This window comes from Papaver somniferum, chromosome 9 (assembly GCF_003573695.1).
Source record: "Papaver somniferum cultivar HN1 chromosome 9, ASM357369v1, whole genome shotgun sequence".
Taxonomy (NCBI): Eukaryota; Viridiplantae; Streptophyta; class Magnoliopsida; order Ranunculales; family Papaveraceae; genus Papaver; species Papaver somniferum.
This window is the reverse complement of record NC_039366.1, coordinates 132,409,955-132,431,771: the sequence shown is the minus strand read 5'-3', so window position 1 is coordinate 132,431,771 and position 21,817 is coordinate 132,409,955. Positions and strand designations below refer to the sequence as shown.

The window sequence follows — 21,817 nt, the reverse complement described above, 5'->3', positions numbered from 1 at the left end:
CTAATTTCTGGCAACGCTCACAAGCAGCAGTCTTCTTAGCACTAAAGTGACCCCCACAAACATGATCATGACAAAAGGAAATAATACTGGACTGGTCACTCTCAGGTATACATCTCCTAATAATCTGGTCTGGACAATACTTAAATAAATAAGGATCATCCCAAAAGAAATGCTTAACCTCGGCTAAAAACCTAGAACGATCTTGTTTACCCCAATGTTGGGGCATTCGACCAGTAACAAGATAATTCACTATATTTGCATACCAAGGTGATTGGGTAACAAAGCAAAGTTGTTCATCAGGAAAACTATCCCTTATAGGAAGGGAATCATCAGGGTAATCAACAACTAGCCTAGACAAGTGGTCTGCTACTACATTTTCGGCACCCTTTTTGTCTCTAATGTCTGGAGAAAACTCTTGCAACAAAATTATCCACCTAATCAATCTAGGTTTCGTATCCTTCTTAGACAAAAAATATTTCAAAGCAGCATGATCAGTATATATGACGATCTTAGAACATAAGAGATAGGGTCTAAACTTGTCTAAGGCAAACACAATGGCTAACAGTTCCTTCTCGGTAGTGGTATAGTTCAACTGGGCATCATTCAGAGTTTTGCTAGCATAGTAAATCACATGAAGTAATTTGTTTTCTCGCTGACCTAGCACAACACCAATAGCATAATCTGAAGCATCACACATGATCTCAAAGGGTAAGTTCCAGTTGGGTGCCTGGACTATGGGGGCGGTAGTGAGTAAAGTCTTAAGCTTCTCAAAAGCCTATAAACAAGCATCATCAAAGACAAACTTAACATCTTTTGCAAGCAAGTTGCAAAGAGGTCTAGAAATCAAGCTAAAATCCTTAATGAATCGACGATAAAAACCTGCATGCCCTAAGAATGACATAATATCTCTTACGGTTTTTGGGACCTGTAAAGTCTTGATAAGGTCAACTTTGGCTTTATCTACCTCTATACCCTTAGAAGATACGATATTCCCTAAGACAATTCCTGATCGAACCATGAAATGACATTTCTCCCAATTAAGCACTAGATTCTTTTCCTTACACCTAGTCAATACTAATGACAAATGATGCAAGCACTCATCGAAAAACGAACCAAACACTGAAAAATCATCCATAAAGACCTCTAAAAACTTTTCTACCATATCGGAAAATATGTTCATCATGCAACGCTGAAAAGTCGCAGGGGCGTTACATAGCCCGAAAGGCATGCGTCTATACGCAAAGGTACCAAAGGGACAAGTAAAAGTAGTTTTTTCTTGGTCTTCTGGGGCAATAACGATCTGATTGTAGCCTGAGTAGACATCTAGAAAACAGTAATGACTATGTCCAGCTAATCTCTCTAGCATTTGGTCGATGAAGGGAAGGGGAAAGTGGTCCTTCCTAGTGACCTTGTTCAATTTCCTATAGTCAATACAAACACGCCAACCCGTGGTCACTCGGGTCGGGATTAACTCATTTTTATCATTCTGGACTACAGTAGTACCGGATTTCTTGGGAACAACCTGAACGGGGCTGACCCACTTAATGTCTGAAATGGGGTAGATAATGCTTGCATCTAACATCTTAAGAACCTCGGTTCGAACTACTTCTTTCATATTAGGGTTTAGTCTTCGTTGCATCTCCCTAGAAGGTTTGGTATCTTCCTCTAAATAGATCTGATGCATACAAACAGTAGGACTTATACCCTTAATGTCTGCTATGGTCCACCCTAAAGCTTCCTTGTTGTTTTGAAGAACGGTCACTAGCCTACTTTCCTGATCACTATCCAAGTCAGAAGCAACAATCACAGGTAAAGTTTCAGACGGGCCTAAAAACACATACTTCAGGGTATCTGGCATTGGTTTTAGGTCCAACTTAGGAGGCTCTTCTAACGAAGGAACGAGGGTAGACTTAGAAACTGGTAGTGGTTCGAACTTAGGTTTCCATCCGTTACTAATGTCTAACAAAGGGGTTGAATCTAACAAAGCATTCACCTCATTAATCACATTATCATTATCGAAATCAATCCCAAAGTGAGCTAGGCATTTCTCTAACGGATCTTCTAATAAAGTGTTTGGTAATGACTCCTCGACTAATTTTCCTATCATGTTTACCTCTTCTATGCTCGAGTCATCTAGTTCAGAAGGTAGCTTACTAATATGAAAGACGTTCAGCTCAATAGTCATATTACCAAAAGACAAATTCATAATACCAGTTCGACAATTAATGATCGCATTGGATGTTGCTAAAAATGGGCGACCTAAAATCACTGGTATCTGGTTCTCTGGGTCAGGGACAGGTTGGGTATCTAGGATAACAAAATCCACTGGATAAATAAACTTGTCGACCTCAATAAGAACATCCTCGATCACACCACGAGGAATTTTAACAGACCTATCATCTAACTGAAGTGTCATCTGGGTAGGTTTCATATCACCAAGTCCTAGCTTGAGGTACACATGGTATGGAAGTAAATTCACACTGGCTCCTAAGTCAAGCAAAGTTTTCTCAACACGGTATTTACCTATTGTGCAAGAAATGGTAGGGGACCCTGGGTCTTTATACTTAGGAGTAGTGGTACTCTGAATAATGGAACTCACTTGACTAGCTAGGAAGGCTTTCTTTTGGACATTAAGCTTACGCTTTCGTGTACACAAGTCCTTAAGAAACTTAGCATAAGCAGGAATCTGCTTAATCGCATCCAACAATGGTAGGTTGATAGTAACCTGCTTAAAAACCTCCAATATATCATTAAAGTTCGACTCGCTCTTAGTTGGAACTAGCATCCGGGGAAACGGGGCTCTGGGAACAAAGTCGGGCTCAGCAGGACCCTCATTGGTCTTTTTAGAGACTCTATCAGTCTCCTCATTTTCTGGCTCAGAAGGGTGAACTACAACATGTTCACTATCAGGCATGGCAACCTTATTGTCAACTTTCTTTCCACTCCTAAGGGTTGTAATAGAGTTCACATGATTGTACGATTTATCTGCTTTAGGATTGGGTTGAGTTTGACTAGGAAACTTACCTTTTTCCCTCAAAGATTCATTTATCTGACTAACCTGGTTTTTTAACTCAGAAATACCTTGGGAGTTAGCATAACCTATATTTTTACTTTCTTCTATCCCTTGAGAAACCATTAGGTTGATCTTATCAGAGTTTTTAATAAACGAGGCTAGAGTGTCTTCTAAACTTGTGATCTTTTTATCTGAAGGGTTCTGAAACTGGGGTTGACCTGAAGAGTTCTTAGAGTACCAAAACCTGGGGGAGGCTGAGAATTACTAGACTGACCTTGATTCTGGCCCTTATACCAAGAAAAATTAGGATGGTTTCTCCAACCAGGGTTGTAGGTTTCTGAGTATGGGTCAAACTTCTGACGGTTCTCAAAACCTAGCGTTGTTATAGACAGCATAGGCTTGTTCTTCACTAACATGACCTTCCCAAAACGAGTTATTGGGATCTACTCCACAGCTAGAGACTTGAGCGGCTCTAATCCTATCATCAGGTTCAACAAGAGACCTATAATTAGGATGATTCAATTCCAAAGCTTCTAACCTTCTAGACAAAGCAGCAAACTTAGCATCTGACTCGAAGCTTGTATCTACCACATTGGTGCTACTTCTATTGAACAAGAGTCTTTTAGGGGGTTCAACACAAGACTTCCACTGTTGGGATTTTTCAGCGATAGCTCCTAAGAAGGTAAAAACATCATCAGCATTTTTACTGGTGAACTCACCAGCGCACATAGACTCGACCATGGCTTTGGTCGAATATTCTAAACCATTATAAATAATCTCAACAAGTTTCATTTTATCAAATCCATGGTGGGGACACTGGGATAGGAGATCATTGAATCTCTCTAAAAACCTATAAAGAGACTCTCCCTCTTGTTGCACACTAGCACTAATTTTCTGCCTAACAGCTGCAGTTTTATGCTTAGGGTAGAATTTCATATAAAAAGCAGCAACAAGTTCCTGCCATGTTTCAATGGACTCAGGTGGTAGGTTGTTCAGCCAGGTCTTGGCTTTATCTCTCAAGGAAAAGGGAAACATCTTAAGTTTCAAAACTTCATCAGTGAGGTCTTTTATTCTAATTGTCCCACAGATTTCCTCAAACTCCCTAATATGAAAATAAGGGTTCTCATCATCTTTTCCTAAGAACATAGGGATCATCTGAAGAATATTAGGTTTTATCTCAAAATTAGTTGTACTGGCTGGCAATTTAATGCACGAAGCTCGGTTGGTCCTAGTTGGGAACATGTAATCTTTCAAAGTTGCCATCGCTGGCACAGCTGAAGTACTAGGGGTACTTTCCTCACGGAGAGACAGATTCTCAAAACTAAAGTTTCCAAAAACAGGGCTCTCAAAAGAAGAGTCTTCGAGCTCCCCGCTTTCACAAGAAGAACTTCTAGGCTCGTCACTAATCAAACGGCCAAAAGTATTTCTTTTCCAAGCCCTTTCGGGCATACACTAACAAAAGAAAAAGAAAAAAGTCCTAAAAGGAAGGGAAGTTCTATGCAAACACAAACAAGGCTGACTCCACCACAACAAACCTACTGATTTCTAGCAAACAAAAATCATGATGCCTCCACTTAGATTGTTTCTAGACCAGCTTTTAATCCTTCGAAAGGGAATTCGTTATAATTTAAGAAAACCCCTCTGGAATCAATCCAAGTCAAAGTAAGTTGAATTGAGGGGAGGGAAGCTCAGTGGATCTTTGATACCCAAGGCCTCATCGCTATCACAAGGCGGCGCAGTTTCGCATTCAACTCACATAAACCATCATGAACTTCGAAGTATGCTAAAAGAGTAACCAATATTTTTCGAACGACTTTCCTACTAAGCTCGTTACCCTATAGGTCTCATTTTATTCCAAATTTAAAAGCTTAGGTTCGCGTTTGGTTTCGTTTTCCTAAGGCGGGCAAGAAGAGAACGGTGATGAAATCCGAACCCTTATCTTGTATGGCCAGTCCTTGCCCTTTACTAGGAATTTAAAACAACCGTTTTCAGTTCCTCAGCATATATGCAAACGAAGGAATACAGTAACTCGCTTACAGGGGATTCACGAGTGTTTCGACAGACTTACCTCCCGATCCAGACGGGGGATGAACCGCTGTCGTCGACTCGGGCCACAACTCATATGTTGTGTACGAACCCGAGGGGCCGAGGTGATATCGTAATCACTGTCCTTCTCTGCAAACAGTCTAATATTTAATCTACCCTTCCGTAGGGTTTAAAAAAAAAATTAATGTCCAAATGTCCAAAGTCCAAAAGAAAGGTCCAAAAAATAAAATGCAAAAAGAAAAAGAAAAATACAAAATAAAAAGAATTCCTAATACAATCTAATAAAATAACACTCTCTTTTTTTTCTCTCTTTTTCTATAAAAAAAATATTCTTCTTCTTTAGCTCCTTTCGCTTTGCCTTTTACTTCAAGTCTTTAAATATTCTCCAAAAGCTTTGGCAAAAATTTCTTTCGCTCCAAATTCCCAAAATCTGAAAGGAAAAGACAAAAACCCAAAAACGTAAAGAAGAACAAAAAAAACTAAAAAAAATAAATAATAAATCTAAAAACTCTATCCTAAAGACAAGTCCGCGTCGGCGGCGCCAAAAATTTTATGTGTTTTCAAAGTTGTTGTAGATAGTGATAAAAGGGTTGTTTAAGACTTGTGAAGGCAATGAATTTTAGACTTAATAAAAATTTAAAAACAAAGAAAACTTATTACAAAATTGACTTCAAGATATTAGAAAACAACCAAGACACTGATTTCACTATTACACATGAATAAATTATGGTAAACAATCCAAAACTCTGCAAAAGCAGTGATTGAGTGAATTATAAATTATAAATTAGAGGAAATAAATGATTACCAATTATTCATGCGTAAATAGCTTCCTCACTGCCTTGGTTGTGGGAGAATTAGCTCATCATCATGTTGGAAAACCTCTCAAAATATTTCATTGATGCTCACAAGTGTTTTACAAATGATGAAAAGGAAAATAATTGAGTAAATCGGGTGTTTGCAACACTTATAATTGTTGCAGAACACTGTTACAGAAACGATAGAAATAAACTGCTGCTGACGGTAATTCTAAGACCCTCACGTGTTAGTCGTTATCATTGTTGAAGAACGACTGCCCTGGTCTGTCCGTTCTTCGTGTTCTTCAATGGCAGCAGCAGCAGCAGAAACTTTCATGTAACTTGATTTTCTCGCTCTGTTAATGCTCTATACTTCTCCCAAACTCTCCATCCCCTCTTCTGCTCGACCCCAGTAGCCTATTTATACACCTTTGGACTAAGAATCTTCGCTCATTACTCCAGAAAATCTTCCCATATCTCGACAGTAAAGAAAAAATAACAAAGGAAATTTTCTTTCCTTTCTCGCCTCTTCACACGCCTGTTGATGCCGATATACTCTCAGGGCATTGTTTTCACGTTCCACCAGAAGTAAAACTCTATCAAGCCACACGCCAACTACACAGAACTCGTGATGGAGCAACCAAAACCCGAGAAACCCTGTTTTCTTCACTGTCGATTATCCAACCAAATCCGGATGATTTTGAAGCCCATACCACGCCTGTATATCTCAGTCAAGTGTTCCCGTGAAGTTTTACCCATTGAATCACACTATAACATCTTCAAATTTCGATCGAAAATTCTCAGAGAGCTGCCACATTTTTCCCGCCGATTTTTAAGTTTCAAACGAAGATGATGGTGTCCCCCTAACCAGTTGTGGGATGTGAATAGCAGCTGCCTTTTTTGGGTGCCCCTTAGTAATTGAGGTGCCCCTTAACCAAATCTGGGCTCCGTATAGCAAGTGTCCTCCGGGGGTGTTCCGAGTGATTTTTCGAGCCGATTTTTCCAACAATATTTATTTTCCAAAAATACCTAAAAATACACAAAACACCATAATAAGGACGAAAACGAGTAGCAAAAATACGAAACATTGAGGACAATTTAGGCACATAAATGCGCCTATCAATACTCAACACAAGGAATTGTGAAATATATGAGAACTCAACTATATTAATTATAAGAGGACCTATAATTAATCTAATTGGAATACAAATAACCAAACTAATCACAGAAGTAATCAATTTAATTATTTTTGGGCTCAACATAAGAGAAAATATGGAACCCCGACTAAGTTTATCATAGAACATGACAACCTTAACCGTACATGTACTCAACATAAGAAAGAAGAAAACTTATGGAGTACAAACTAAATAACCAAACTAGTTGATTAATTTAGTTCATAATGCTCAACATATAGCATCTTACGGAACAACCAACAAACCCAACATTAATCGACTTAGTTGTAAGGTGCTCGACATAAGACACACAATGGAGACTTCACGGTATACAAAGGATAGATCAATGAAGACCAAAATCGTGGATAAACATACAAGGTTCTATTCTATTTTCCATCATTATATGCATAACAATATAATATACTTTATCCTTGTCTTACAAAAGATTTAATCTTATTTTCCATCACATACATGACTGCATATGCATAACTTTTGTATTTGTCAAAAGTCCATTCGTCCTTAAACCAATAAATGAATACAGATCATGAACGACTTTACTTTTGACAAGATATGGGACCTTCTAGTTCACGGACGCAAACAATACATATCCCATAAAAATATTGCAATATCACAAAATCAAACAGATTAATACTGCAATAACATCATCCTCCAAATATTTTTAGAATTTAATATCAATAAACCTAAAAAAAGAAGATGAAAACGTTGGACATAGATATGTGTAAACACAGTAATGGCTATTCCAAACTCTAGTAAACCTTCTCAAAAACAAGAATAAATTCTCATAAGAAGTTTTCTAGGCATCAAGACAAACTCGTAATGCACATATAAGATGATTTGTCCTTACAGGGTAGAATTAATTTTTTCCGCATGGATTTACACCAATAATATCTACCAAAGGCGTATAAAAATATTTTCTTAACAAAGAAGAACATACAAAGTCAATAACGACCATGCACCATAGTTCACAAAGGATGATTGTGAACATTCAAGAATTCCATAGCACTGCGTACTACTTTCCATTCTTGAACTTCCTTCTTTGTGATTCACCAAAAATATTATTTTAAAAGTTACAAATTATGTTAGAAGAGTAGGACTCCAATAATCCAAGTGCCCAAGTTCAAGAGAAGTGGACCAAGTGCAACGAAACGGAGCAACATACTCAAAAACAAGAGACAGGACAAATACCAATCTTAACTCATCCAAATTCAAGGTTTGTCATCTCTATTTTTGAAGAAAATTCAAAGAGGAATAGATTGCAAAAATAATGAGGTCATTCCGAGTTCGGACGAGGAAGTTATGGCCAAAACAAACATTAAGTATGCATACTGGTTTAAAAACGAATTTTCAAGTCCGCGAACTTAAACCCCTGAATTTTCAAGTCCGCGAACTTAAACCCCTGAATTTTGATTTTTAAAGATGTTATGCATACCTGGTAGGTGTACCATGAAGTCCAAACATCCTGAACTAATGTTTTCAAACCTAAACATTTAAGAACCTTAAACACAGATCAAGTTAGGTAGAAATGAACAATAAGCAAGGTACATGGATAAGTACTCTAAGCAAAAAAAACATAAATCTTTCTAAGGTTTATAGACATACCTTTTTAGAAGAATCCAGTCGAATTCTACAGCCTTAACGAACATAATCTGTATGCCCCAGTTGTTGTGCTTCCCTCACCGTATACATAGCAGGGCATATCTTGGTGAGGATGCACTTTCAACACAAACAAGTTGTGTTGAGGTGAACAATGTCTTGGTCACCATGGCACCAAGAAAGAGTTTCTTTCCAACAACTCTTAAATCTTGTAGTGTTGAGAAACACCCAAGGAACTATTTTCATAAGTCTATCAAAGAACTTCAAGAGAACCCAAAAGGATTTGTGTTTCTGATTTCTTGTTTTCCAACTTATAAAAAACAGTTTCTGCAGATAGTTTTTAGTACTGCGAAGGGAAACTCTTTTGATAAAAATATACGTCCTAGATTCTTCATAAACGAAGACAATACTACTATCTTGATAGGAAGTATCAGGAATTGAGGAACGAATCAATTCATGCTTTGAGGTGATACACTCAGATGACTGAGATTTAAACTCCTCTTGTAATTCGTTTAGTTTATCACAAATAATTGGATTACGTAGAGGAGGAGGATTGCTCTCACTGATTAGTAAATCAATATCAACCTCAACATGAATATTATTCATCATAACTTGATTTAGCCTGTCAAGAGATTCTTTCTCTTTCTGGAGGTATAACTCAACATCAAGAGATAAGCTCTCAAGCTTCTTTTCAAGCCCTGAAAACACTTCAAGGGATTTTAAACCTGGTGGAGGTTTAGATAGAAATTCTTCTACAGATTTTATTAAATCAGTCATGGAAGAGAATTTTGAAATCCCTGGATCTGGTGGTGCATTTATTAAGATAACACTACTGTCCATAGAGTCAGATCGCTACAAACACAGACTTGTAAGGTATTAAACGTGTTTGCCTGCTCTGATACCATTTGAAAAAACGGGGGTCTAACAACACCACCCAATAATTAGATTAGCAATCTGTATGGACAAACTCCAATATACTTTTTATGAAAATCAACTAGACAGTCAGACTCAATCAATAAAAAGATATATCAAAGAGTTTATACCTCTCACTTGTTTTGATTAATACTCAAGCTAAAACAATAACGAGTCTTTTTAATCAAACATAAGGAATAACTTGGACGGTACCAAGGATCAATCAATATCAATCAACAACCAAGGTTGGATTTCCAATTGATGATTTTAACGCATAACCTGTATTATTTCAATTATATAATAATATGATGCGGAAAAGAAATAACACAGACACCAAAAATTTGTTGACGAGGAAACCGCAAATGCAGAAAAACCCCGGGACCTAGTCCATATTGAATACATATTGTATTAAGCCGCTACAGACACTAGCCTACTACAAACTAACTTCGGATTGGACTATAGTTGAACCCCTGTCAATCTCTCACTGAGACAAGGTACAGTTGTACTCCTACGCCTCTGATCCCAGCAGGATGATACGTACTTGATTCCCTTAGTTGATCTTACCCACAACTAAGAATTTCTACGACCTAAAATCGCTGGCCTTGATAGTAAACAAATCTGTCTCACACAGAAAAGTCTATCAAAGGATAAATCTGTCTCCCACAGATAAACCCTAGGTTTTGTTCCGTCTTTAGATATAAAATCAAGGTAACATGAACCAATTGATAAACCGGTCTTATATTCCCGAAAAACAGCCTAGATTAATCAATCACCTCTCAATAATCCTTCCTGACTACACAATCAGATTATCGAGGAATCACAAACAGTGAGACAAAGATGTTTGTGACTTCTTTATCTTGCCTATCGGAGATAATCAAATCTCAATCCAATCGTTTCGATTGTACTCGTACGATAGAAAATGCAAGATCAGATCACAAAACTACGATAAACATATTATCGGTCTGGATTCACAATCCCAATGAAGTCTTTAAGTCGTTAACCTGATTTTAGAGAAGAAAATCAAAGGTTAATGGATATGGACTCTAGCGAGCGCACTAGTATCACACAGACGTGTGGGGATTAATTACAAAGCAATCCTTATTCACCGTTAGATGAAAACCTGATTTAGATTCAAGCTAATATTTCTCAACCGTTAGATCGAAAAACAAAGCTTGTCATACACACTTGGTAAATGTTTACTGGGTTTGTGAAACACAAGCCAAAACGTGTACACGTATGTTAGTTCAACACAGTAACCAAAAGGTTAACCATATAAGCATCTCATATTAACCTGGTTCTTCTTCACCATAACTAGTTCAATTGACTTCAAACGAACTAGTTAAGAGTTGTTCAATTGCTATGAGATCTTATGTAACTACACAAGACACAATTAAAACAAAGATGATTCGATTCGATTGAATCGGCTCATGAACATTATAGCCACGGTTTGCAAAAGCATTCCTTAGTAATTTAATGTATCATGTTCAGAGCACATCTTTAGATCATAACCACTTAAGCTCACAAACAAGTTCGCGGACTTAAGTTCAATCTCAGCAGAAATTCTCGGTCGAGAAATTCCGCCAGTTCGTGGACTGGGTTCGCGGACTGAGTTCGCGTACTTAGCACACAAACGAGTTTTTGGAAAATCCCAGCAGAAATTTTCGGTGTGAAAACTTCCGTCAGTTCGCGGACTTGGAAAGGCCAATTCCACAATCCTGCCGATTTCTCTTGATCAAACAAAGTTCGAAAACTTCGGTTCAAGGAATACATGGTTATGTAATCTAAACTCTAATTCCAACCATTGAGACATTCTCAGAGGACGCTATGTAACCGTTATTCACATACCTATTCACGTCAGAGCAATTCTCAAAGTGATTGAAACTTTTCATGAATTTCGTCACTAGGTGAAGATAAACCTGATCAAAGCGAAACGCTTTACCAACACATGATTTCGAGAAAAATATAAGCTCGAAATATCAAATGTGTATGATCTAGTCTATATAGCATACGACTTTTGTCACATAAGAAGTAGGAGATAGAATAGATAGACTTTTGAGTGATAGATAAGCTCAAGTCTTCGCATACCTTTTTGTTGATGAAGTTCCACGGTTCCTTGTGTAGATCTTCGTCGTTGTCATTGAATCTCCATGAAGTCCTTGAGCTCAACTACACTTTTCCTATCCTAGTCTGAGATTTAGCTAATATGCTAGAAATCAAGATTTATAGTTTTGATCACTAACATTGACAAACATGCTTGATATAGCAACGCATGCGAGGTCGACCGAGCTATGCTCTAACATCATTAACTACTAAACGTGATTAGTGAGGGCTAGATTAGGAATAAAAAGAATAATTACATAAGGGGTGACCTAGCTTTAATATTTGGATCCCTATTTTGTCACGTAGCTATATCCCCTAATTAGTTTTAATATCCCCCAATTGTGGGTTCCAAATACAATGCGGAAATGAAATAACACAGACACCAGAAATTTTGTTAACGAGGAAACCGCAAATGCAGAAAACCCCCGGGACCTTGTCCAGATTGAACACCACGTTATATTAAGCCGCTACCTACACTAGCCTACTACAAATTAACTTCAGACTAAGATGTAGTTAAGTCCTAACTAATATCACACTGATTAATGTACAGTCGTGTTCCTAATGCCTCTAAATCCCAGCAGGACTCCACGCACTTGATTCCTTTAGCTGATCTCACCCACAATTAAGAGTTGTTACGACCCAAAGTCGAAGACTTATAAACAAATATGTCTCCCACAAAAATATCTATTCTGATAGATAAATCTGCCTCCCACAGAAAAACCTATGAAGTTTTGTTCCATCTTATGATAAATCAAGGTGCACATGAACCAATTGATAATCCGGTATTATATTCCCAAAGAACAGCCTAGAAATATCAATCACCGCACAATAACTTAACTATATGGTAGCAAAACAAGTTGTTATGGAATCACAAAGAATGAGACGAAGAGATTTGTGATTAATTTTTTCAATCTCGAGCAAACGGGTACGCAAACTGTCATCCCGTACCTAACTCAGGTAGAACCGTTCGCATATTGGTGCGCAAACTTGGTTCCCGGACTTCTTAGTCAAAGTCGTTCGCATACTGGTATGCAAACTAAGTTTCCGGACCTGAATCATACCAACACAGTTTGTACACTAAGTACGCGTACTGTGATGTTTTCCGGACATGGGTTTTAGTTCTAAACTCTCATTTCAATCATTGAAATATTCTTAGAAGACGACAGTGGTTGTCTCACACAAACCATTAGTAAGTAATTTTCCGGTGATCTAATGATCAATACGAAACTTTCCAAGTCGACATCAAATGATTGTCTCACATAAATCATGTAAGATGTTTCAAGACAATTTCAACATGATCATATTTTGACTCATTATTTAGTTTCCAACAAATAAATTGTTTCCAACTAAACTCACCAAGAATAATGATGAATGTAGCTAAAGCAAAAATCTACCAACACATATTTTGAGAAATAGATAAGTGAGTTATACTCAACTCGAAATAACAAATGTGTATGATATGAAAGTCTATATCTCTATACGACTTTTGTCTCAATATGAGATATAATAGAATGGAATACACTTCTGAGTGGTAGATAAGTTTTAGTCTCCACGTACCTTTTGTTGATGAAGTTCCTCCGAGTTATTCAGTAGATTTTCGTCTTCAGTTGTAAGTGCCGTGAAGTCTAAAGCTCAACTACACAATCTATCCAAGTCTGAAACTCCTATAAGTAGGATAGAAATCAAGACTACAGTTTTGATCAACTAAACTTGACAGACAAGCTTGAGATAGCAACGGTTGCGAGTTCGACCGAGCAGTGCTCTAACACACACATATCCATACACAATAATGAAACATATCAATTGTACCGAAATTTTGTTAAGAAAAAGCAAAATATATGCAATATAAACAAGCTTTTCTTAAACATGAAAGTGATTAACTAAAAAATTTGTTCCCTCAAATTCCGCAGCCTCTTCTCCCAGAAAGATATATCATTAAGCGCAAGTTCAAATAAGAACTATCCCCCAGTGTGTTGTCATCCTTTTGCAAGAACAAAAGAACAACAAAAAAAGAAACCTTTACCATGTAATTGTTTTTAACTAATATGTTCCAATAGGTATGTTATGCACTTATGCTAAACACAACTCATGTAAACATAAATTGATTCAACATATTCTGACTTTTCACATATGAGTTTCAATCGGAACACCTTATGATCCTTTGATAAATCCTACCAACATGGTCTAGAACTTAATCCTGCTAATCAAAAAGCCACACAAACCATAAGGGTCACATCATATGAGATCGAATGTTAAGGTTAATAATAACCTAAATTAGACATCTCATAAACTCAAATGCAATACACCATAAATTTTCAACAAAGAATCAAGTATTTCAATTATCTCAATCTTTCAGGAAATTGAATTAAAAAACAACGCAAAAAGAATGAGGTCATTCTGAGTTCGGACGAAGAAATGAGCAAAACAGTTTTACACTCCTTCATATGGATCAATCACACAATCACCGTACAATCACCAGGACCCGTTATAGTACTTGTGATGGGTCATACCAATCACCAGGATCGATTCCAGTGATTACTTGTGATGGATCACAACACTAAACTGTTTTAGACATAACTTTTGCATACAATGTCCGAATTTCGTGATTTTTGACTTGTTTTAACCGTAAAAACAAGAGATACACATATATGATCAGTAGATATCAACATCATAAACTCAAAATGAACGTTTTTATCAAAAGCTACAGGTAATGCTCGTGAGCATGTTTCACGTTCTTGGAGTCGTTGGGTGAGCATGAGTATAACCACGTTGTCTGTATGAATGAGAGTTCAAAGTATCTGACAGACAGAGCATACACATGGTACAACAACATCACGATAGGGAGCATCACCAGTTGGGGTGAAATGGTTAACACTTTCCACATAAAGTACTTTTCATTTCAGAACAAGCCACGTTCTTCGATCTGGGAAGGATGTTTCAGAGTAACAATGAACACCCCAATGATAATGTGAAAAGGTTCGGAATCCAAGCTTTGGATTCTCATGATATAAATATCCTTGAACAACAATTCGTAGACTTATGCATCCATGGAATGATCCCGGTCTACAGATCCTTATTGGAAATTCTCTGATTCCAGACCTTCTCTGAACTTCATGAAGCAGCTAAGTGATCAAAAACCACTGCACCTGCTTTACTGAAAAGGGAAAAACCCACAAAGGTCTAGGAACCTCGTAATACTCACGGCAACAAACCTCTTGTTAACAAGTAGTACAATCTCCAACCTTCCATGAAAGGTTAACCAGACCCGAAATGCACAAGCTCCGACCCAGCGTCAGCAACAAACAAGAGATGATCAGACAAACTCAAACTTCCCTCTTCTCATGGAAGAAGTAATCGAGTTGCTGGAAGTACATCCAAGACGGCACAATCAAGTAACCATTTGTCAGGAAGGAACCGACTGAAGAAGAAATGGAGGATCCTAAGTATTGTTGCTTTCATAGATTCGTTAATCATTCAACAAGTAACTGCAATGTTTTGAAAAGCATTTCAAATAGAAGGTTGACAGCTTCATTTGGGGACTGGAGTGTAAATGAACCCTGTTCCAGTCAGGACATTGACTCTCTCTGAAAAACCTGTCAATGAAGCGGTTCAATCCTTGGTGGAGCATATGTATGTACTTTTCTATCTATCAAAGGTACAAGGAAAAGATATTTTCACTGCTCTTAATCGCATCGTTCAGGAAGACGTTTATCCATCCCGGAAGTACGTCCTGCACCTCCAGACAAGGAGATGTATAACTGGGGACTGCTTACAAAAGTCAATCTCAAAGGAAACGATTTGGAACAACGTTGATCGATACTGGTACTGACAACATTATTCCACTGAAAACCCTCAAAGCTGCATGGAGCACTCGACAAGAAGCTATTCATGCTCCTGCATCGATCAGATATGTATAACTGGGGACTGTTTACAAAAGTCAATCTCAAAGGAAACGATTTGGAACAACGTTGATCGATACTGGTACTGACAACATTATTCCACTGAAAACCCTCAAAGTTGCATGGAGCACTCGACAAGAAGCTATTCATGCTCCTGCATCGATCAGAGATCATAAAGGAACGTCCAATGATGCTTATGGCCACATCACCCTGAAGATGAGGACATGTTCTTCCTGACAAAAACCAAATTTTACATAATCAAGGAAGATTCAGGATATAACATGATCCCCGGAGGAGCATGGCTACATGCTGACAAGATAATTACTGACAAGGGGTCTCCAGTAACATGTCTCTCCGAAGGAAAAAATTTTAATCAAGAAGACGTGGTGGACGTTTCATGCACATAGCATTTTGAGGAACTTCGAACTCCGACGAAGTTCAACTCTGAGTTAAAGCAAGAACCGATTGAAATTGAAGTATATTTTAAACGAGTGAGCCACTGTGTTGACGATACATACACCAATCCCCAACTTTTGGTAATGTCGGTACTAATGTCCAAATTCTAAAACCCTAGATTCGAATTAACACTTAATTAATACTCCACGTTATCGGAGTTAAATTAGAGTGTTAGACAAATATCTTGAGTATTATGATTTTTCATTTCTTGAGACTTTGACTCGAATTCTGTTCAGTTCCAAACTGATCTCTATATCGAATCCCGAATCAGGGAATCAAAAGAGAAGTCTAGTTTACTCAAACCTCACAACTATCCAGAAAAGAGAAGACAAATGAAGCAGATTCCCTGAAATTTGCTTCTTTCTGATTCCTTTAACAGAATGGTGAACCAAGGAGTGGAAGATTTTTTAAAATCTCCAATCACAAAGGTAGTCGGATTAACCCTATTTGCTTTCAGTTTCTTCTATTTGGGGCAACACTGGTCTGATGGAAACCAACAGCTTGTTTTCTTCAATAATCAACAACAATCAGATAAGAGACTTACTCCATCAATTTCAATTTCTCCGAATGCGAATAAAACAATATCGTCTGAACCGCCACCTTCTCATCCATCAAAACCACCACCTGTAATAGCTGAAAAATTCGGGGTTATTGATGAGAATGGAGTTATGGCCGAAGATTTTGAAGTTGGTGATTTTGATCCAGATTTAGTTGACAAGTTTAGGAATTTGAATATGAGTATTGTGAAACCAGACGACGTTAGTGCTGCTGCTGTTGAAATTGATAAATTTTCTTTATGTTCTGAGGATATGAGAGAGTATATTCCTTGTTTGGATAACGTTGAAGAGCTTAAAAAGCTTGATTCAACTGTGAGAGGCGAGAAATTTGAACGGCATTGTCCTGGGAAAGGCAGTGGGTTGGATTGCTTAATTCCACCGCCAAAAGATTACAAAACTCCGATTCCGTGGCCACGAAGCAGAGACGAGGTGTGGTTCAGCAATGTACCACATTCACGCTTGGTTGATGATAAAGGTGGGCAGAACTGGATTGAGAGAGATAATGATAAATTCAAGTTCCCTGGAGGTGGAACTCAATTCATCCATGGGGCAGATAAATACTTGGATCAGATTGCACAGGTTTCTTTTCCATTTGATTCTCCATACTTGCTAATTGGGTATGAATTATATAACTTAACTAAATAGTATTTTTGTGCCTGTTAAATGCACAGATGGTTCCTGAAATTGCATTTGGTAATCATACTCGAGTCGTATTAGACGTTGGATGTGGTGTAGCAAGCTTTGGTGCCTTTTTGCTTTCCCGAAATGTGACTACTCTATCTATAGCACCAAAAGATGTTCATGAAAACCAAATTCAATTTGCTCTTGAGCGTGGTGTGCCTGCAATGGTGGCAGCTTTTGCCACACGGCGTCTATTGTATCCAAGCCAGGCTTTCGAGTTGATACATTGTTCAAGGTGTAGAATCAACTGGACATGTGATGGTAAGTGTTGTAACACAAAAAAATTTGTCAGTATTTCAAGTGTTTGTGTACTCTACCCAGGAATTCTGATTGTTATAAGTTTACGTTATGATAATACTACAAGTTTTCGTGTTGTCATCTGCATTTAGCAGACTGCCTTTCTTTATTTGGTCCGACTTGGTGATTTTAAAATCTTCACGCGCATGCCATTCTTGTTTCCTCTTCAGCTGAGAAGAATAGTGACACTGACAGAGAAGTCTTTTTTTTTAATATAGAGAAAGCAGATTGTATTAAGAAGAGAGAAGGTACATAACAAAAATAGTTACATGTATAAAAGAAATTAGAAAAAAGTTGTGGAACCTTTAAAAAGTATAACTCTGAAAACCTAAGTATGCAAGGTTGAACTAAACCTGATGTTAACGAAATTAGTTATACCGTGAGAAGATACAAAATGTCTCGGCTATACTTAAAATCTCGTTTGAAAGTAAAAGTTCTGACTTGAAAGGGAGGTCTTCTGTTTCTTTAATATTCTGTTGTTTTATTTAATCCATTGGCTACACAGAATTGCTGCTGGGATTAGGTATCGTATGTTCTTACAAGGTCCCTCAGTAGGGACAGAGAAGTCAGAAGATTGAATTTGGTCTTTCGAGTATTGCATCATTTATGGTCTTTTCTACCGAATATAATTGTTTTTCTCTTTTGATTGCATTGAAGATGGAATTTATCTTCTTGAGGTCAACAGGATGCTCAGAGGTGGAGGATACTTTGTTTGGGCAGCACAGCCAGTTTATAAACATGAAATCCCCTTGCAAGAACAATGGAAAGGTATTGATGGAGTTATGTCCGTTCTTCCACGATAGCTAATTGTTCCTTAATTAGACATGATTATGAGAAGTTAATTTGCTTAAACCCTGAGGAACTCTCGTTACTTACAGAGATGGAGGACCTTACTACACGTCTTTGCTGGGAACTTGTAAAGAAAGAAGGATATGTTGCTATATGGCGCAAACCTTCAAATAACAGCTGCTATACGGGGCGCGATGCTGGAACACAACCACCATTGTGTGATCTAAGCGATGACCCTGACAACGTTTGGTATCTTTGTTTCCATCTTTCACATCTCTTAAGCTGGAACTGCAATTTTGTATACTTTGTTAATAAGTTTTTAATATCATTTCCAGCATCTCTGATCCCCAAAAGCTCCTTGATTTTCTCAATCCAGTGGCCGAAAAATGAAACTAAACCTAGTTAGAGGGACTCTTTACCATAACTGAATATTCAGTTTTCAGTCAGTAATAAACGTGTCATGCATATCCTATCACCCTTCAAGCTTCTAACGATTCAAGCGTCAAACTTCCATCGTGGTTGAAGAAATCACTAATCGTAATTGAAGATATCTCATTTTATCATTTCCATCATGAAAATGAGTTTCGGATTCAACTGGCATCCCTTATGAGATAGGGATTTTTTTGGGTTAGGGAAGGGGGACAACCCAATATAAGGATGCACCGGGAGTATAACGCACAGCTCCCGAATAAATATTTCCTGTCTTAGCTGTCCAAGATCTTACGCATTTGTACGGTCGGATTTCACATATCATTAATACAGCATTATGTATTCTCTGAGAATTTCCAGTTACCCTGTTACTAGCCTCTGTGAAAGACTAATAAAATTACTTATGCATCAGATAAAATGCAGTTGCTCACCTGTGGTACTATTTTCACTAGTGATAGCTATTTCCCTTGACGATTTCATTTAAGTAATAATGCATTTTTGTAGGTACGTCGATATGAAAGCATGCATTAGTCGACTACCTAATAATGCCTATGGGGCGAATGTTACTACATGGCCTAGTCGACTGAATAATATACCAGACAGGCTCCAGAGCATAAAATTGGATTCCCAAATATCCAGAAGAGAGCTGTACAAAGCAGAAAATGGATATTGGACAAACATAGTCACCAGCTACATTCATGTTTACCATTGGGAAAAAAAACCATTTCGAAATGTGATGGACATGAGGGCTGGTTTTGGAGGGTATGTTGTATAATTTCTTGAGTTACTTATTACTGTTGAAAATGCTGGAATCCAAGTATTGCATTATGCTTGTTTCATCATGGCGGAAAATTTCTTGATTTGCTTAACAAGTCCTTGTGGCAGATACGCTGCAGCACTCATAAATCTGGAGATGGATTACTGGATAATGAATGTTGTACCTGTCAGTGGACCTAATACCTTGCCTGTTATCTATGATCGTGGACTAATTGGAGTCATGCACGACTGGTAAGAGAAATTTGAACTTGTATACTACTTTTTTGGGGATTAACTTCCGCATCTGTTTTATTGCCTTTTCCAATCTTAGATAGCTCCTTGCTTAGTAGAACTAGTTCAGCAGAGTAGCTTACTTTTTTGAATCAAAGGCATATCAATCTTGATGCATGAAACAAACATAGTTGCATACAATCTGGTGGCATAACTGAAGAACTTTTCCTAGGTGTGAACCATTTGATACATATCCAAGAACGTATGATCTACTAAATGCGAATCGCCTTCTCTCCACTGAACAAAAGAGGTACCTCTGTGATTACTTTATTATTTTTTTCCAGTTTTCTGAAGAGGAATTTATGTGTGTAAAACAGGAGAGTGCAATTCATGCTTCCCTTTAATTACTTCAACCCTGTACTTATCCATAAATTACGTCTTTAACTGGTTCCGCTGATTTTTCTTTCCCGTCAAAATACCACCACAGATGCAATGTTTCCACCATTATGCTTGAGATGGATCGGATATTGAGACCTGGGGGAACTGCGTATATTTTAGATAGTGTGAATGTCATGGATGAAATTCAGGTGGTAGCAAAGGCAATTGGTTGGCATACCAATCCGCGTGACACTTCTGAAGGTCCACATGCCAACTGGAAGCTCTTGATATGTGAGAAAAGTCTTTAACGCCCTTAAAAAGCAGCATTCAAACAAAAATGACGCAGAAAGCAGAATAAGGAATTCGTTTATACAAGAAAAACTCGATCGGTTGAACTATGGTTCTTCTTCCTTGACATTCACATTCAGAAGCGGTGTTATAAACCTCACCGACGTAAATACACCTCCATCAACAGCAAACCTTTTTCTTCTCATTTATCCTTAAAACATGTTGTTCAGTTTCACATATAGTTTATCTCCTGGAGCATATAGTTTTCGGTTTTTACTTTGGTGGTAAAGCCTATAGTCAAGGAACATTAATTAATTTATTTATTTCTCATTTCCTTCGTATGTACTACAGTATTACTTCGTGTTAGGAGCCGTCAATTGCTGAATTAGTTCTGAATAACTGGGGAATGGTTGTGGTAGAATTCGATAACCTGATTTCTTGTAATGAGATGGAGAGATGCATATGACAATGATCCATAACCGCAAGAAAAAATCACAACTGACCGCTGATTTCTTCCAATGTTGAAGTAACCTCTGGAGACTGGTGTTTGTACTGTGTATAAAATACACGGAAGGCCCACTAATCAAGCCCGTAAAAAAGATTTTAGAAGTTTCCGGAAGTCTTGTTGCCAAATTGCTTGCATATCAAGTTTACATCAAAATTAGGGTTACATAATACTATAAACATATGTATTCTAAACCCTAAGAGACATGGAATTTTAGGTTAGCTAACCCAGGGAAAACTATTGTATCCTACAATCAATAAACTATTTCTCTGTTCTTCGTGGATGTAGGCAATACTTGCCGAACCACGCTAAATTCTTGTGTCTCTTTATTTTTCTTCGATTTGTTTCATAACCCTAATTTATTTAATCATCATCAAATCAATCGTATTTTGTACCTAGAATTTATTTTGGGTACAAACATTGGCGCCGACTAAGGGGATTCGAGTGAAAGAATCGTGTTTTATCATTGAGAGAGGTGCAGAAGAAATCTGCACGAAATTCCATGCAAAAATCAGCGAAGAAGATGAAAGCAAAAAGAGATTAAGGTTCTCACGGAACTTTTACAAAACTGTTATGGAACCGTTACGAAGAAGAAATGTTATAAAAGGCCTAACAGTCATAACTGTTACAGTAACCGTAACAGCAACAACTATCCTGTACACCCACAAAGATCCAACCTCCTGTACATCACCAGATTCAGCCAACCGGATCCGTCGGATCAATTGGATATGGTCCATAGGACCTGTCCAGCCTCCCGTACACCAGCGATCCGGTGCTTCTCTTGCGCTGACTAAGCAGTGTACATTCATCGCTACTTGTGTCCTCCTCAGCAACATAGTCCAGTCAGCACCCTGCCATGTCAGCATGGTAGGCGTCACATCTGTTGCAATTATCCAGTCA

General features: G+C 37.8%; 1 protein-coding gene across 2 annotated transcripts; it reads left to right on the top strand.

Moving 5' to 3' along the window:
• Window positions 1-15,960: 15,960 nt before the first annotated feature.
• Window positions 15,961-20,797, top strand: LOC113310098 (probable methyltransferase PMT11). 2 transcript variants are annotated; one of them, XR_003340916.1, is made up of 9 exons: window positions 15,961-17,142; window positions 17,235-17,505; window positions 18,199-18,309; window positions 18,420-18,579; window positions 19,264-19,521; window positions 19,645-19,767; window positions 19,979-20,056; window positions 20,234-20,617; window positions 20,655-20,797. XR_003340916.1 is itself a non-coding variant. In XM_026558664.1 (8 exons), the coding sequence occupies exons 1-8, from the start codon at window positions 16,387-16,389 to the stop codon at window positions 20,430-20,432; spliced, it is 1,956 nt and encodes a 651-aa protein (XP_026414449.1). In that variant the 5' UTR covers window positions 15,961-16,386; the 3' UTR covers window positions 20,433-20,797. The 2 variants fall into 2 exon arrangements, 1 of the variants encoding a protein (XP_026414449.1); XM_026558664.1 differs by having other exon boundaries at window positions 20,234-20,797.
• The last annotated feature ends 1,020 nt before the right edge of the window (window positions 20,798-21,817 follow it).

Excerpts from the sequence above, each read along its gene's own strand:
- LOC113310098 (XM_026558664.1), top strand. The coding sequence starts at position 16,387 with ATGGTGAACCAAGGAGTGGAAGATTTTTTAAAATCTCCAATCACAAAG. Across the intron at positions 19,768-19,978 it reads ATTGGAGTCATGCACGACTG|GTGTGAACCATTTGATACAT; the intron begins GTAAGAGAAATT and ends AACTTTTCCTAG. Across the intron at positions 20,057-20,233 it reads CTCTCCACTGAACAAAAGAG|ATGCAATGTTTCCACCATTA; the intron begins GTACCTCTGTGA and ends ATACCACCACAG.